Source organism: Bos javanicus, chromosome 23, assembly GCF_032452875.1.
Source record: "Bos javanicus breed banteng chromosome 23, ARS-OSU_banteng_1.0, whole genome shotgun sequence".
NCBI lineage: Eukaryota > Metazoa > Chordata > Mammalia > Artiodactyla > Bovidae > Bos > Bos javanicus.
This window is the reverse complement of record NC_083890.1, coordinates 3,786,470-3,805,487: the sequence shown is the minus strand read 5'-3', so window position 1 is coordinate 3,805,487 and position 19,018 is coordinate 3,786,470. Positions and strand designations below refer to the sequence as shown.

General features: G+C 43.1%; 1 protein-coding gene across 22 annotated transcripts in view; it reads right to left on the bottom strand.

Moving 5' to 3' along the window:
- DST (dystonin) overlaps positions 1 to 19,018 on the bottom strand; it is a 519,362-nt gene that overhangs the window by 50,616 nt on the left and 449,728 nt on the right. For all 22 annotated transcript variants that reach the window (XM_061397801.1, XM_061397789.1, XM_061397783.1 and 19 more), the window contains 5 exons: positions 9,501 to 9,620; positions 9,224 to 9,331; positions 7,155 to 7,373; positions 1,939 to 2,142; positions 532 to 763 (listed from right to left, as the gene is read on the bottom strand). In XM_061397801.1, the coding sequence (XP_061253785.1) occupies positions 532 to 763; positions 1,939 to 2,142; positions 7,155 to 7,373; positions 9,224 to 9,331; positions 9,501 to 9,620 (883 nt within the window). The remainder of the gene's footprint in view (positions 1 to 531; positions 764 to 1,938; positions 2,143 to 7,154; positions 7,374 to 9,223; positions 9,332 to 9,500; positions 9,621 to 19,018) is intronic.

Genomic DNA, 19,018 nt, shown 5'->3' with positions numbered 1-19,018 from the left:
CCAAATCAAGAATAGAGATGTCCATGCAATCCCTGGAATGTAACGAAGTAGGACACGTATTTTGAGTTCCCTTCTAGCATTCCCTTACCATGAATTTCCATTGACCTGTGCACAAGCTCTTCCTTTCAACCCCAGGCCAGACCTTGAAGGTGTCAGCTTAGGACCCTGGTGGCCATTTCTGTGGCTGTGGGATCGGGTACCCGTTACATTAGTTACTGCAGTCAGTAACGAGGACACGCTATCCCTAGGTTTGGTCTTTAATTAGCATTATGCTTTAATCACCTGATTTAAAGGGTCTAGAGACCACATGGTTTCGTATCATGATGCATGCTGTATTTACTGGACTGATTTCACAGACACAGGAAGACAGTAACCAGAGACTGGTGTGCACAGCCCTTCCACCCCAAACAAGCCCCACCTGTGAGACTTTTTCCCTAAACTCCAGTGTGTTGATATGCAACTGGGCTGTCAGGGGACACCCAGAATCATTCTAAGAGCAACATTCAGAGGTCCCTTCACCAAAGGGCTCACCTTTGGCAGATATGTCCTTGTCCGTTCCCTGGGACCGCGCGATCATCTCCTCGCCCCGCTGTCTGAGGGTCTCGTACAGAGGCTGCAGCTTCTCCATGTCCACCGCCACATTCTTGTTCTCGCTGACCTGCTCCCTGATCTTCTCCACCTCCGCCGAGATGGACGGCGGCTGCCGCAGCCGCTCCACCACACGCTCCAGGCTCTCCAGGATCTGGTCGATCTTGTCGTGGAACTGCGGGTCAAGCACAAGGGCCACTTACAGGGGAAAGACACCACGGGTGGGATTCAAGCGACCAAACTTCTGCTTAAGATCACGGCCGGGAACCAAACCTTGGCCCCGCTGTGAACACATCCAAAGAGAGCTCCATCCAGCTGGTGAGGGAACCTATTCCTAGAATCACAGTTTATGTACACCTCTCTGAGTCACACTGTTATGGGCACAGGACTGCTGCTTGGAAATAAATTCACTACAAATGGTGTCTGTTAATATACAATCGGGTCACCCGACGGCAGCATCTGACGACTGCTGCATATTACTGCAATCAAAATAACAATAATTTTGAAAATTAGTTCAATAATCTGGGTGTCTATCAACACTGATAGTTTCATTCACTTTACTGATTATTTTGGCATCTCAAAAAGTTACATTTTTACTGTGAAATTCATGGGCAGGTTTGATGAGATGAAAGGGATTTCTTAATTTACAAGTGTCCTGAACTAAAAAATGTTAAAAAAAAACAAAACAAAAGATGTGATGGAAGCTTGCATTTAATTCATGGTCAAACCCATAATGAGATCCATGAAAGAATTTTAAATTTCCACAGACAATGAAGCAAAGTTATAAACACTTGTTCATTTATATTAATAGATTTCACACAATCCTCAACATTAAATGAACTGTCAGCCAGGATTACAGGAAATGGACCAGTGTATCTAAAAATAAACACCAAGCCTTCAAAATGGAAAATCTGCAGGTACTACAAATAGACTTCTTGAGAAAGATATTTTCAAAATAATTTTTTTCAACTTTTCTTTCTTCTTCTTCAGCCTATCCTTCATAGTCATCTTATTGCTATCTTGGGAGTGATTTATTAATAATGATAATCACACTCTTTTATCTCTTCCAATGGCAAACACAGAATTCCACTCTAGATGGACACTTATTTAGATGTCTGGACAACTGCATATTTCTTAAGTCACTGAAAATTATGCCTTACTTATATACAAGCAGGCAGAGAAATGTAAGGACTGGATGCAGGCAAGTATCACCTCTGAGACTAAAACATCCATACTCAAGAGTTAATGCAATGAAACAATTTCAGCTGGAGTTGAATTAGGAGACCTGGAGACCATCCTCCCAAGCACTGCTGTGGCAGAGCCCGTCGCACTCAGGGTGCAAAGCCTCACCTGAGTTGACTGAGAAATGGCTTCATCCAGGGCCACAGCTCGCTTTCTGACATCTTCTTTAATCTGACTGTAGAGGGTGTCCGCAGCCACGTACTTCTCTTGGATAGAAAAGCCTTCCCTCGGGCTCAGCTCCAATAACTGCGGCCCAGTTTTGTTCATCTTATCTATATGAGGCTTGTGTTCGGCTATCAACTCTCGCAGTTGCTACAACAAAGCAAACAGCATTTCAGTATCTCAGAGGCGCACCTCCACCACACAGCTGTCAACATCCTCAGTGCATCCAGCTGGCACGGAACCCCAAACACACCCTCCCATCACAAGGCTCTGAACCAGCAGCCCTCTGCCAGGAAGAGATGCCCCTGACACAAAGATTAAACAACAGTCTGGTCGTGTCAAGTCCCTCTCAGGGCACATGCGAAACTTCTGGATGAGTGAAGCACCTACTCCCAGTTCATTACGACTTTTCTACTAAGAGCAGTACGTTCTAACAAGAGTATTAGCCGAGGGTCCTATTACATAAAAGGATTATGAACTCACTATGCCCCAACCTATAGAGACCAAGCTGTAATTCTCAGTATTCCTTTCTGCACATTCGTGATACATATGAAAATTATTTAGAAGTTAGGATGGAAGGGAGAGGGAGGGAGAAGAAGAAAGGAAAAGAAGCTCAGTAGAAGGTGGACATGATGCTGAGAGAAAATACGACAGATAAGTGAGGCACTTTCATTATATTATATGGAAGAGAATGGATATATGGCATATATATTATATATATATATTATACATAATACAATGCACAAGGCATTGTCATTATACTGTATGTAAACCAACAAAAAAGTGTCCATATATATTACATTATGTATCTGTGAATCTATTCTATGTATATATGTGATCTGTGTGATACTCACGTATATAAACAAATCTACTGGCACTTATTTTTAAATGTTCATGGCTGCAAGGGTAATCAACCCATCTATCAAACACACAGCTGTATACCGAGTATTAACTGTAAGGTGTACTTAAGAGAAAACATGTGACATATGAGTATTCTGCATAATATCATCTCATCAAGAAATATGATGGTAGCGATACTAATGAGGGAAGTGGAATCCAGGTGGAGCCCCATTCCTTCTGGGGAGATGGCTCCACTGGGGATCGTGACTCTCTCCAGAGTCCAGGGCCTCCTGTGACTGTCCACAGCCTTCTCCAGGGCCAGCCTCCTGCGGCACTGAGGTGCCCCGTTTCTCTCCGTTATTCCTGAGTTTCCCTAACCAGCAGCTTCTCATCCTCACCAGAAGGTGTGCCTCCACGCTGCTATCTAGCCCCTGGTGAAAGCTCCTCTGAGAGAAATTACACTCAAGAAAGACAGTCTAGAGGAAAACAATCTTTCTCTGCAAATATTTTAATTTCCATCACTCATTGAGCAGAATCACCAGGATGGCCACACGCATGGACTTTTATTTTAAAAGTGGCCACTAAGGAATGCATCTGAGTCAGTGCTAATGAGGTGGATGAACCCAGAGTCTATTATACACAGTGAAGTAAGTCAGAAAGAGAAAAACAAATATCGCATATTAACGCATATATATGCTAAATCTGAAACTCCAGTACTTTGGCCACCTCATGCCAAGAGTTGACTCATTGGAAAAGACTCTGATGCTGGGAGGGATTGGGGGCAGGAGGAGAAGGGGACGACAGAGGATGAGATGGCTAGACGGCATCACTGACTCGATGGACATGAGTCTGAGTGAACTCCAGGAGTTGGTGATGGACAGGGAGGCCTGGCGTGCTGCGATTCATGGGGTGGCAAAGAGTCGGACATGACTGAGTGACTGAACTGAACTGAACTGAGGAATCTAGAAAGATGGTACTGATGAACCTGTTTGCAGGGCAGCAGGAATCCCATGGACGGAGGAGCCTGGTGGGCTGCAGTCCACGGGGTCGCGAAGAGTCGGACATGACTGAGCAACTTCACTTTCACTTTTCACTTTCATGTACTGGAGAAGGAAATGGCAACCCACTCCAGTGTTCTTGCCTGGAGAATCCCAGGGACAGGGGAGCCTGGTGGGCTGCCGTCTATGGGGCTGCACAGAGTAGGACATGACTGAAGCAACTTAGCAGCAGCAGCAGTGAAGAAGCAGACCTAGAGAACAGACTTACGGACACAGGGGGTTTGGGGAAAGGAGAGAGTGGGACGAATGGAGAGAGTGGCATGGAAAGGTATACACTATCACATGTAAACAGAGCGCCAGTGGGAATTTGCCGCATGACTCAAGGACTCAACTTGGGGCTCTGTGACAACTTCGAGGAATAGGCCGAGTGGGAGGTGAAAGAGAGGCTTCAGAGGGAGGGGACATGTGCATACCTATGGCTGATTCATGCTGATGTATGGCAGAAACCAACACAATATTGTAAAGCAACTATCCTTCAATTGAAAATAAATAATTTTTTTAAAAGTGGCTACTAAAATCAGTCATGCAAATTCTTTACGAAGTGGTTGAGAAAACTGTTCAGTACATCATGAATAAACCCCAGTGCAATATCTCTATTTTTGAAGTTTTTCTGAAGGTGGTCTCAAAATTCTTTTGGAAAAGAGCAAAATAAGAAAAAAATCAGCTTTAAAAATAAAAAAAGAAGGAAGGTCTAATCAGTCTAGCGTGCTAGGCACAGCCCCTGGGCAGTCCAGGCAGCGATTTCCTCATTTTGTTCTACATTATTTGATAAATTCATCCTGTTTTATAGAACGGAGGTGATGATGGTAAGATCAGCTACTATACAATCTCATGGAGAAGAAACATGTCACCCAAGTTCTGGCTTCAACATCCCAGCGGGCATGTTTGAAAAAGGAGTTCATACTATGAGTATCAAGGGACTCTCAGTAAAGTGAGGGATCTCTGCTGAGAGCTCTTGAGTAGCCTGGACTCTAAGTGGCTGTCACCTGTGCAGTGCAAGTCGCTCAGTCATGTCCGATTCTCTGCAACTGACCCCATGGACTATACAGTCTATGGAATTCTCCAGGCCAGAATACTGGAGTGGGTAACCTTTCCCTTGTCCAGGGGATCTTCCCAACCCAGGGATGGAATTCAGGTCTCCCACATTGCAGGCGGATTCTTTACCAGCTGATCCCAAGGGAAGCCCAAGAACACCAGAACGGGTAGCCTATCCCTTCTCCAGTGGATCTTTCCAACCCAAGAATTGAACCAGGGTCTCCTGCCTTGCAGGTGGATTCTTTACCAACTGAGCTATCAGGGAAGCCCAACCTGTGTAGCAAACACCTTTCCCGAGAAGTTGTCAGTGAGCCTTTCTGAAGACTACTCCATGACAGACAAGCAAACAACCACAGGACAGCTGCTTGGTAGGTGTGTGCGTGGAGAAAAGGCTTGGCAGGAGAGGTCTTTTGCTTTATACATAACAAAATGATTCTTGGCAACCATCCTCAGAGCCCACTCATGCGGGAGATACTTAATGTGACTTCAAGGTAACTACCGCTTATTTATAACATGGCTCTCAGGGCCATTTTTCATCCCTGGCTAGAATGAATGAAAAGATGTTCCCCAGGACAGTGAAGTGGACGCTATGAAGTTGCAGAAGAATGCTGAAAATATTCTGAATAATTTAGTTTGAACAATTTGAAGATTTGGCTACGAAGTTTTGAAATCCTCTTTCTCCATACAAATCTTATATTTGTTTCGAGAACTGAAAGATTACGCCAAAAAGGAAAATTAACTCAATTTTAAAATTTTCCATTCAGTAACGATTCTTTTCAACCTATTTGATGTTATGCTGAAAAACAGCTACTCAAATCTCACCTCAGAGTAGAAGAGATCCATGAAATATATTTTTTTGAAATATTTTATCTTAAAAATCATTCTGTGGCTAGGCATGAGGATTTCTGCCAAATATAACCTTTCTACTAAAATTAATTATACATAGTTTATAAGTCTTTCTCCCACTGAACAATTTAGATAGAATGCCATAAAGTTTCCATTTTGTGCACTAAAGTGTCCTCTAAACAAATACTTAAAAGATCCTTTCCAATGCCAATACATTTAAAGAGTAAACAATAAGACCAATAAGCACGTTACTTGAAACGATGATGTAATATACCGAGTTAAACTTTATACACGTGCACACACTCGATGACTTGGAATAGTAGTAGTAGTTTCGGAGTACATCTTATACAGATCTAGGAGAGCAACTAAGGTTCACAAGCTCATAAGTAATAAGAATTCTAGACTTTCTTCCAACAGTCTTGAACCTTCTCACTCAAACCCTCGCAAAATTTTAAGCTAATCAACATTTCTGTGACTGCAGAAACGAGGGTTTCATGATGCCTTTTTATATGTCTAAAATAGGGTTTATTTGTAGATAGAAAAATACTCTCTCATTTGCTCATGTAAACTTATAGGAGCAGAGAACTTCAAAAGATTTCTATGTACAAAAGGTTAAAAAAAAGGGGGGGGACAACTGGTCTTTAAACTTCAGCAGTTTTTCGCTTTTCACAGAATTTCATGACAATGTTGCCACATTTGTTACAGCGTCTATTTTCTCCAAGCTCAACAGCCTTGTCTGTGTGAGGCTGCTTCCACATATTTCTTCTGCTAATTCAGATGGCTCCCATCACTATGAAGTATAAAACTTAGTCAAATTAGGGTATACTGAAAGCAATTCGACCTGATCAACTGAAAGGACTCGAAAGCTTACTTCCCTGACGCTCTGAGAGAGGGTCTCACTGCGCACTCAGCGTGCACTGCATGTACTGGTATGGCGTAGAGCGTGCGTGCTCACTTGTGTCCAACTCTTTGTGACCTCATTCACGGACTGCAGCCCGCCAGGCTCCTCAGTCCATGGAATTTTCCAGGCAGGAATACTGGAGCGGGTTGCCATTTCTTACTTCCGGGGTCTTCCTGACCCAAGGACTGCACCTGAGTCTCTTGTGTCTCCTGACCTGGCAGGCAGATTCTCTGTCACTGAGCCACCACTCCTGTGCTAAGAGCTGTGACGGTGTCACGTGACGTGCACAGGGTGTCTGCCCGTATGAGTCTTCCCACCACAGACCGGGACAGCTGGGTGGGGCTCAGAGGTGAGCAGACCGTGCAAACTGGACCCTGCACGGTGGACACTTCCCCACCTCAGAAGGCGTCTGAACCAGAAGCCCCCTGACAGCTGTGGTTCCTTCCCCGGGACCCCCGCGTCCGCCCGGGGCCTGAGCTCACCCGGTGCTCCTCCTGCTGCTGCCTCAGGGTCTCGTACTCCAGGGCAGGGGCGGGCAGCTGAGCAATGGCCTTCTGCGTGTCCGTCAGCCACGGCCAGAGCTCCTCGTACGTCTCCCAGAACTGGCTCACCAGGGACTGTGCCCGCTCCAGCTGCAGGTACCTCTCCGAGTTTACCTGGCAGATGGCGTCATAGTTCTTCAGCACTGTGTCCAGTTTTTTCTAGAAAATCAGATGACAAAATGTGTTTATCCAGTCAGGTAAACCAAGGGACACATATATACACTCCAGAGTGCTTGATCAGCACTATTTACCTGGAACAGAGTAAGCACTCAATGAATAAATGCATGGTAAATGACTGATGAACAGCGGCTAGTTAGTGTCTATGTAGAGAAGCTCATCTTAAAAGAAAGGCCTTGCTATGTTGTTGCATAAGGCAGGAAGTCCCTCCTTTTCAAGGCTGAAAATGCTATATGCAAATGCTATGCTTTTACTACAATAAAAAAAATTTCATGTATAAAATAGCGAAAATGTGTTATAAGTTTTAAAAGTACACCAACTGGAGATTACGGTAAAAAACGAGTATATGTTCCTATACTCATGAATTTCTATGCAGTCATCAAAAATCAGGGGGCTTGATAACATGGAAGACTTCTCAAAAAATATTAGGTAACAAACCACCCCCCAAATAAATAAAAAGCCTCAAGTTGTTCTGACTAAGAGACTGAGCTTCCCAAACACAATTTCTTCCAGGTCTTCTATGTGAGAGAAGGGTCTGGCAACACGGACGGCGAGTCCATGCTCAGTCGCTCAGTCACGTCTGACTCTTGTGACCCCATGGGCTGTAGCCTGCCAGGCTTCGCTGTCCATGGGATGTTCCAGACAAGAATACTGGAGTGGGTTGCCGTTTCCTCCTCCAGGGGATCTATCTGACCCAAGGGTCAAACCCAAGTCTCCTGCATTGGCAGGTGGATTCTTTAACACTGAGCTACCTGGCAAGTCCAACACGGACACTACTTTCTGTTAAAATACAACGACTGTCTTTCAAAAATGAAATTCTAAAAGGAACTCCTAGTCAGGAAAATTAATTACATAGACTGAGAAGCAAAGTAGAACATCATGCTGTACACTGATTTGATCGGGTGGTCACAGTGATCTTGATTATGGTATAAATTCACTATAATCCAATAGCAAAAGACAGAGCACAACCATAACCTAATAAACCACAGAATAACACAGAGATTCTTTCATGATCATCTATATTTTTCACATAAGATTTTTTGCAAAAATAATAAAGATTATATTAAAACCAAGTGCCACTGTGGAGTATTTAAATAAAAGAGAAAAAATATCAACACACACTCTGCATTCTATTACTGGCCTATGGTATACCTTAAAAGCAATGCACCATCTTTTCAATGGGATCTTAGGCATAGACATTTGTATAACAAATATGTTTTTCTGCCATGGGCTATTTTCCTATGAGAAGCATTAATTTCTTTATGCTGCTCAGAGGTCTGAATATGAATTGAACTAAACATTTTTATTTGAGGCTGCTTTCCCACCAATGTAAAGATCATTAAAATTACATAAACCGAATACTTCCTTAATGACTCCACTCCTTTTTTTCTATATGGATTACTGTAACTTTATACAGAATGGGTTTAAGCTAGAGAGAACTATGTATTTCAGGTTTTGTTTCGACTCCAGAGGACCCAATGTTCCTGAAACCTATAAACAACAGTTGACGTATAGAATAACAATTTACTCTGATAATAGCAATGATAATACAGCAAACATTAATTGGATGCTTAATGGGTCCCAGTTACTCAAGGATTCAAACATTAATAGCTTTTCTGTCTATTAAAAAAGATTATCCCCAAAGTGATTCCCTTAAGGAGTATTCTTTTCACTGTTATTCTGTAAGCTTGAAAAATGTTTTATTTAAAACTAATGATTTAGCTGTTTAAACAGCAGCTGTGGATAAAGGAAAAGAGCTTTTCTCCGAGTGAAAGCCCCACACACACTGTCTGCTTACGGGTCTCACACTAGTCACATGGACGAGATTGTACCTTCATAGGCTGCTTTTCCTCTTCGCTGCACGTGCTCATGATTTTATGTCCAGATTTAACAAGCTCATCAATAATGTCCTTGTGTCGCAAAATCTCCATGGTGAACGTCTGTATTTACCAAAATACAGATTTTTTTTTTTAAAGAGAGCATATGATTAAAACAAAAACAATAAGGCAAAGCAGTTAAAATGACTAAGTCACACTCAATCATGCAAGTGCATCTCCTCGGAGCACGCTGACAAACCACACAGATGTGACTGGAAACCTGTGTCTTCACCTTTTGAACCTGCAGCTGAGCGGAGGTCTGGTCTTGCTCAAGCCTGATGTCACCCAGAGACGTCAATTTCTTCTCTGTTTCATTAATCCAGGCTAACTCAGCATCGGCCGCTTGGTCAAACTAAACAAAAGATAAATAATCAGGTCAGCAAGTTCCTGTAACTGGTGCCAGAGAAATATCTATCTACATGTCTTTCAAATATCCTTATCACATAAATGGAAAATCTGGGCCTGTCTCCTCATGGCAACCGGAAATGATCCATGAGAGTGACTCATGTTATAAAGAGAAAGGAGAAGTTTCCACAGAGAAATTAAACACAACCTCTTAAAATGTGCTGAATCCATAACATGGTAATGATGTGAGGATCGCTCACACTGCTGCCTTCTCCCTGGTGGTGATATAAAGATTTTCTATACAATACTATATAAATTAAGCAGCTATAAGAGCGGTTAGACACCATCTTTACATGACTTCATCCTTCACTGTATCACTTTAATGTGATATGCAGGTAACATTCTGCTATCAAAGTCCGCAATTCCTAGCAAAAAGAATGATGTAGTCCCATTTATTTACTGCTTGTGGAAAATATCTTTCCATGTATGCAGAGTGTACCCCAAATGTCTCATGCATCATGTTTTGCCTCTCATTTAATAACAGCAGAATACATTTTCAAAAGCCTTCTTAAATATTTTAAGAGATTTTTCTTTTCCTGATCACAAGAATAATTTGTGGTCTAAATCTGCAAAGTACAAAAAAATACATAGAAGAAAATTAAAAGCTGAAGTTAATACTATCGTTATTTCAGTGAATTTTCTTTCAGAAGTTAAAACTTAGAAAGTGCTGAGATAATACCGCATAAACGGTCTCATTCTTTTTCATTTATGGTGAACCTTTCCCATGTCAAAAGTGTGATTTTTAAAATACCATAATTGTATCCCAGCATCCTTGGATATTTTCACTTAGGTTCTCTGCATTTGTCTGATGTTACACAAACAATGCAGTAATGGATATGCTTGTAAATAAATGTAAATAAATGTCCGTTGGCATCTCTAAGTAGTCCCTTAGAGTTGATTCCTAGAAGATGACTTCTAAATCAAAGAGTATGAACACTTTCTATACTTTGTACCAGACACACCCCATGCCTTCCAGTTATCATGAACAAATACAGCAGGCAAGCAGTACCAGTCAACACAGTGCCGACTATAAATGGTAATTAACAACACCTTGGCAGAAAGAGTGAGAGAGAGAGATTGTGATTTTCAAGTCCGGTACTGCCAGAACCTCCAATTTTTCAAGTGTCAGTAGCTCAGTGGTGTCCAACTCTTTGTAACCCCATGGACTGCAGCCAGGTTCCCCTGTCCATGGAATTCTCCAGGTCAGAGTACTGGAGTGGGTTGCCATTTCCTTCTCCAGAGGATCTTCCCAGGGATTGAACCCAGGTCTCCTGCATTGCAGGCAGATTCTTTACCATCTGAGCCACCAGGGAAGCCCCTAATTTTTCAAGAGCACCTGGAAACCCAGTTTGGGGTCGGGGGATAGTAAGTGGAGGCGGGTGAGGGTGGAGGTAAGACACTAAACTGGAAGATAACTCATGCTCTTAAGACACAAGGCAACACTCTGCAGACTCACAGGAGGGTGGAGAAGACATGCTTTTCACCCAAGGACTGATGCATCTCAGAGCCCGGGCATCATACAGAACACACACTAGGAGGATCCAGGAGACAGGAAAGCAGAACTGCTATGAGTCTTGGACCCCAGGAACACCACAGAGGCCAGTCCCCTGGTTTTCTTTTGCTCCCATACCCTGGACGGGATGCTGGAGAAACTGCCCCCCAGAAGCACCCAGAGGCCAGACAAGGCCCCCAGGAAAGCCTCTCTCTAGTCAAAGGTACAGGAAAGGGGAAGCCTTGCAAGACAGAAAGCGTCTAGACAATAAGCATTCTGCTCCAACCAAACACCAGAGAACAAAGCCCTGGGTTCCCTACCCTCCTGCCAACAAGGGCTGAATGGGGAGCCCAGAGGTCTACCCCCTGGGCTGGGCCCAGAACCCCTGCTGGGGTGACGTCAGCCCAGCAGGGGGCAGGTCCTCTCACTTCCCAGGCGAGCACAGGCCTCTGCCCCCGGGTCAGTGGGGAGCGCTGGGCAGTCCCATGGAGAGCCTGGACTTGCAGCCCTGGAGGCTCAGGCAGGCTCTCCTCCTCTCCTCAGGGGTGTCAGGTGAGGCCTGTCACAGTCAGGATCTGCACAGCACTCAGTGGGGAGGTGGCCCCTTGCCCACGGTGCCGGGGAGCTCCCAGCCCCACCAAGCAATGAGGGGTGCCCCCAGCTTAGGGGTCACACAAGTTCCCTGGGGTCCACGGACTTCTCCTTCCTCCGGGCGGCACCCCCATCATCTCAGCCAGAGTGGTGCTGGGGATTGCCCACCAAAGGAGAAGGCCGATCTGAGGCCCAAGACACAGGGCACCAAGAACCGCAAGGAATCAAGACGGAACTGAAGATCACGAGCAGGGGCTGGTCCCCAGATGACCTCAGAAGCATCTGACAGACCTTAGAGCGGCTGTGATAGACACACTAGGAGCGTTCTCACAGGCAGTGGAAATGAGGGGAAAATCAGAAGGCCTCAGCAACAAAAGGTAAAATCCGTAAAAGACACAGAATACACCGAGAAGAACCAAATGGAGATTTTAAAACTTAAAATATAACAACTACAGTAAAAGCTCAGAGGATGAGACCAAGGAACACAATAGAGGAAAGAGTCATCGAAATGGAAGACAGAATGACAGAAGTTACCCAACCCGAATGACAGAGAATAGACTGGAGAAAACTAACAGAGCCCAGGGCCTGAGGAAGGAACCGTAATAAAAGATCTAAAATTCAAGTCACTGTGGAGAGGAGATGGGGGATACCTTGTGGCTGAAAGGTACGCAAGCATTCTTAAAGCAATAAAATTGTAGAAATGGAGGCCAGATTTTGGCTAGGATCGAGGGGGAGGCAGAGACAGGAGGGGCAAATGCAGCTGTAACGGGGTGGCATGAGGGTCTCCGTGATGGCCATGTCCTGCGTCCTGATGGAAACGTTCTGCGTCCACTTCCTGCTTGTGACACTGGACCGTAATTTTGCAAGATGGTCTCCCATTGGGGAAACTGAAGAAACATTACAAGGGGGACTCTACATTACATCTTACAACTGCACGTGAATCTACAATGATCTTAAAACAAGTTAATTAAAAAAACAAAAAAACCTCTCTGTGCCTCTCACTGGCAAGTCCTATGCGCATCTTCTCTTTTCGATCTATGCTCCCAAGTTGTCCTGGATGTACTGATTCCTGTTCCCACAAGCAGAGTCTGGCCTTCCCCTCATCAACATAGGGCATATAATTACCCGCCAGTATAAGCTGATGCAAGTAAGATAGTACCGAATGAGTCACTGTGATGGCTCCAATCTCACAAATAGAGAGTCACCATTAGATAGGTAAAAAAGCCTTACTATTACTGAATTGTTATTTATCAAGATTTTTTTCTACCTATCATGTACCCACTTGTTTTCACCTTTGCCAGGTCATGAATGAGTAAATAAATACTGAAGCTATTTGAAAGTTAATTTCTCTTAGTCAACAAGTTTAGATAGAAAAAAAATTAGATAATCATTAAAATATGGGACCAAACCAGAAAATACATTTGCTCACTGGAATAAAAGCTATGACAAACCTAGTCAGTGTATTAAAAATCTGAGACATTACTTTGCTGACAAAGGTCCATATAGTCAAAGCTATGGTTTTTCCACTGGTCATGTACAGATGTGACAGCTGGACCATAAAGAAGGCTGAGTGCTGAAGAATTGATGCTCTATAATTGTGGTGCTGGAGAAGACTCTTCAGAGTCGTTGGTCTACAAGGAGATCAAACCAGTCAATCCTAAAGGAAACTGGTCCTGAATATTCATCGGAAGGACTGATGCTGAAGCTCCAGTACTTTGGCCATTTGATGTGAAGAGCCGACTCATTGGCAAAGACCATGATGCTGGGAAAGATTGAATGCAGGAGAAGGGGAGGACAGAGGATGAGATAGTTGGATGGCATCACCGACTGAATGGTCATGAGTTTGAGCAAGCTCCAGGAGATGGAAGGACAGAGAAGCCTGGTGTGCTACAGTCCACGGGGTCACAGAGTCAGACATGATTTAGCAACCAAACAACAGCAATATTTTTTTACATTTACCTTTAAATATTGACAGCATAAGGATATGAAAGGGAAGATATGGTTTAACAGACCTTTACTTAACAATCTCTAGAAATGCTGCCTGAACAAAATCTGAATCTAAACCAACATCTAACCGAAAAGGATGCAAAGTCAGGCTGCTCTGAGACTCCTCTGGCGTATGGGCAGCAGTCACACCATCACGTGAGAAGCTGAGACACGTGGCCCACGGGTGCCCTGCCAAGTGTCACACGTCTGACGGGATCACTGACAGGCCAAGCAGTTTCAGACAGAAATACACAGAACTTGAGTGCTCAGAGTGGGTGAGCTCCCCACAAGGGCAATTACAGGAAGTTCGCCACAGCCACCTTCCAGGTGTAAACTTTCAAAGGTGCAAATGCGCTCTGGTTCCAACAAGGAACCAGGACCTGCTCCATCAACGTGAGGCATGAGAGAAACTGCAGCTTGCCCTCCGTCTCCTGCGGGGACGATCCTTCAGCTCCACCATCTCCCACCTCCATTCCCTCCTCTAGGGAGTGACGCTTCTTGCCTCTTCACTTGACCAGCCCCTGTATGCCAGCTACTGTACTGTGCTACTATACTTTGCTGGAGAAGGAAACGGCAACCCACTCCAGCACTCTCGCCTGGAGAATCCCATGGGCAGAGGTGCCTGGCAGGCTACAGTCCACGGGATGGCAAGAGTCAGACACGACTTAGTGACCAAACCACCACCACCATCACTATAGTTTTCAAAGCACTGTACTGTAAGATCAAAAACGTTTTCTTATTGTGTGTTTTTTAGGTATTATTTATGTGAAAAGTATTATAAACCTATTACAATACTACACTGCCAATTGGGTATGTAGGCTAACTTTGTTGGATTTACGAACAAATTGGGACTGAAGAAAGAGCTCTTGGAATGGAACTCGTTTGCATGTGGGTTGTCGGTATGCAGGGGACTTACTGTACTTCTGAGATGACTCTGCACATTTATATACTCAAACAGAAGCCTTTCTCCTTTCTAAGTTTCCCATAACATCATGCGTTGTTTTTTGAAGCCGCCCTGTGATCTGCACGTAGTGGTGCTGGTTAAGTGTTCTGCTCACTAATTCATCACTTTTGCTGCTGTGGGGACAAGCCAGAACGATGCGGACTCCAGAAGGAATCTTGATAAGACATCTGAAAAATGCTATCTGAATTCATCTGGTTCAATAATTGTTACGACATGACTTAGTTTCGACTGGAACTACTCATTAGCAATTGTAGATCAATGTGAAGAGGGAAAAAAAGTTTCATCAACTAACTCAGCAGCTTCAGATGTGGAAAAAGAAATCATCACGAGACAGGTGGAAGAGTCCGGATCACTGGCTTTGAAACGGCACATGATGAAACTCCTGGGCACAGCTCTACTGTGTGCGGTGCACTTGGCACATAACTGAGAAAAATAGTTCAGGCCTTTCCACCTGAGTGCCAGTGCTGCAAAATAAATAATTCTTCTACTAGTCCTTGAAAAAATAAAGTGATGCCCCAACCCTTTTGCTTGTGTTCAGGCTATTTTTAGTATTTATATGACGGTCCTAATAAAGAAAGTCAGACTGTTAGTGTTAATATTAGTTTAATACTAAGTCTCCCTTTCCTAAGGGGGAAAAAAAAAGCATCCAATGTAAAACAGTCTGATGATACCCAAGTTGCCAAAATGGAAAGCTGAAACTCAAACACTGTTTCTTTAACCAAGGCAAATATTTGCTCTGCTAAAAGAAAACAAGACTTCAAGCAGAAATTTCCCTTCTGTCTTTTGAATTTTTTTAATTAGGTTAGAAAATATTTATTATCCAACAACAAAAGGGATAGCCGCAGGGTCTACATGAAACAATTTACAGTCAAGCAAGGCATTTTATTTAGATCTGGGACTCTTTCAAATAACTACTTAATGTGAGAATTCCTTAGCAGACCATAAGTGTGGCTTATTTTACTTGTTGAATAACATGGACAGAAAGCTCCCTACACCAAATTTTAATAAATTAGCTTACTGCCCATGTAAGTAGCAAAAAAAAAAAAAAGACTTCAAATGAATTGTAGAGAATGTCAGCATCCTTAACTGCGTTCTGGCAAACAGTCTAATAGACATCATCTGTGGAGTCCAACCATCAACCCCAACTACACTAATTCCTAGTTGAACTAGTATTTTAGAAACTTCCTACAAGTTGGTAAAAGACATTTTAATTGGTTAACCTCTAAATGTTCCTGAAAAACACTCTGTAAAACAGTAACGACCAACATTCTACTGAACACACTGTTCTAAGTGCTTGAACATTCAAGACTCCCTCCTTGTATCCTGACAGCAACTAAATCCAGTGGGTACCACCACTAATCTCATTTGCAGCTGAGCAAGCCAAGACAGACAGAGACTGACTGACTCACCAGAGGTTACCCGGCTTGTAACTGCGGGTCTGAGATTCGCACGACTGTGGTCTGACCCGAGTCCGCATCGCAGTCGCCCTGGTACGCCCCTGTGCCTGTGGACGGCCTCGGCTTAAGAACTCACATTATTCATGGGATTTCACCAGAATCGGTTCAAATACCACAACAGTCATTAAGCGGTGAGTTTTTGCTTACTATTTAAGTGTCTCTCCCATCTCTGACAAATTGTTTTTGGATTTCTCCAGAAAGTTTCACTTGAGCGGAAGCAGAGGTTTAAGAAAGACTTAAATGGTAAGCAGACCTTAACCTTCAGGACACCCTCTTACTCCGAGATGGTCTTGGAGCTTTCTTTCCATTAGCATTTCCTCCCATTCTCCTTCCCATTACTCATAGCCCAGCCCATATTTTCCTACCCCAACACCTGGAAGGTCTAAAGAAATCTCCCTTCCGTGGGGGAGGCTTCCCTCTAGTTCTTTAAAAGAAATTAACAGGTGTTATTTTTCTCCCAGGCAGATCCCTAATGACCCAGTGAGCTGTTTATTTTAATTGTACCCATACGCCTTTATACTGGGGGCCTTATGACGGCCCAATAAAACAAGCCAGGCAATCAGAACTGCCAGAGAGTGCCTGGGATACCCAGACCCTGCGAGACACACACCTCAGCACCTTCTGATAACTGTACATTTATAAGTGGCTAGTGAAGTGAAGTGAACACAAACATCCCGGGTTTAAATAATCACAGTGTCCATAAGACTGTTCTATACATCAGTGTCTCTTTTGCTGTCTCGTATACAGGGTTATCGTTACCATCTTTCTAAATTCCATATATATGCGTTAGTATACTGTATTTATGTTTTTCCTTCTGGCTTACTTCACTCTGTATAATAGGCTCCAGTTTCATCCACCTCATTAGAACTGATTCAAATGTATTCTTTTTAATGGCTGAGTAATACTCCATTGTGTATATGTACCACAGCTTTCTTTATCCATTCATCTGCTGATGGACATCTAGGTTGCTTCCATGTCCTGGCTATTATAAACAGTGCTGCGATGAACATTGGGGTACACGTGTCTCTTTCCCTTCTGGTTTCCTCAGTGTGTATGCCAAGCAGTGGGATTGCTGGATCATAAGGCATTTTTATTTCCAGTTTTTTAAGGAATCTCCACACTGTTCTCCATAGTGGTTGTACTAGTTTGCATTCCCACCAACAGTGTAAGAGGGTTCCCTTTTCTCCACACCCTCTCCAGCATTTATTATTTGTAGACTTTTGGATCGCAGCCATTCTGACTGGCGTGAGATGGTACCTCATAGTGGTTTTGATTTGCATTTCTCTGATAAGGAGTGATGTTGAGCATCTTTTCATGTGTTTGTTAGCCATCTGTATGTCTTCTTTGGAGAAATGTCTATTTAGATCTTTGGCCCATTTTTTGATTGGGTCATTTATTTTTCTGGAGTTGAGCTGTAGGAGTTGCTTGTATATTTTTGAGATTAGTTGTTTGTCGGTTGCTTCATTTGCTATTATTTTCTCCCATTCTGAAGGCTGTCTTTTCACCTTGCTAATAGTTTCCTTTGATGTGCAGAAGCTTTTAAGTTTAATTAGGTCCCATTTGTTTATTTTTGCTTTTATTTCCAATATTCTGGGAGGTGGGTCATAGAGGATCCTGCTGTGATGTATGTCAGAGAGTGTTTTGCCTATGTTCTCCTCTAGGAGTTTTATAGTTTCTGGTCTTACGTTGAGATCTTTAATCCATTTTGAGTTTATTTTTGTATATGGTGTTAGAAAGTGTTCTAGTTTCATTCTTTTACAAGTGGTTGACCAGATTTCCCAGCACCACTTGTTAAAGAGATTGTCTTTAATCCACTGTATATTCTTGCCTCCTTTGTCAAAGATAAGCTGTCCATATGTGCGTGGATTTATCTCTGGGCTTTCTATTTTGTTCCATTGATCTATATTTCTGTCTTTGTGCCAATACCATACTGTCTTGATAACTGTGGCTTTGTAGTAGAGCCTGAAGTCAGGTAGGTTGATTCCTCCAGTTCCATTTTTCTTTCTCAAGATCGCTTTGGCTATTCGAGGTTTTTTGTATTTCCATACAAATTGTGAAATTATTTGTTCTAGCTCTGTGAAGAATACTGTTGGTAGCTTGATAGGGATTGCATTGAATCTATAGATTGCTTTGAGTAGTATACTCATTTTCACTATATTGATTCTGTGGGAGAGGGAGAGGGTGGGAAGATTTGGGAGAATGGCATTGAAACATGTGAAATGTCATGTATGAAACGAGATGCCAGTCCAGGTTCAGTGCACGATGCTGGATGCTTGGGGCTGGTGCGCTGGGACGGCCCAGGGGGATGGTATGGGGAGGGGGGAGGGAGGAGGGTTCAGGATGGGAAGCACGTGTATACCTGAAATTTTTTTAATTAAAAAAAAAAAAATAAATAAATATAAAAAAATAAATAAATAAATAAATAAATAATCACAGTGAGCTGAACTCAGGCGGTAAAGTCTACATCTCTGAAGCAAAAGTGCATTTCCCCATTTCCAAGTGGCTCATTTAATTCAATGAGCAGAAAGAGAAAGAAAGCAACAAAGATACGTTGCGTTGTGTGGGTTTAACATGCTAAAATACCTACAGTTTCTAACTCAGATAATGGCAGGCCTTGGTGAGGAGGCAGTTGTTTTGCTTTTATATAAAGATCATTATTACTACTTAAGAAGCTGCCTTATTCTACTCAGATTTTTCCTAAAACTTATGAATGGGCCCAACTAAAAAATCCTTTTCAGAATATTGATGATTGTAAATCTGTTGAGTCAGATTCAGGGGCTTATTAACCAGTCGCAACAAACGGACACCATGCTCATTGCATTCACCCGTAATTGAGGCTGTTCTATTACTTCCAA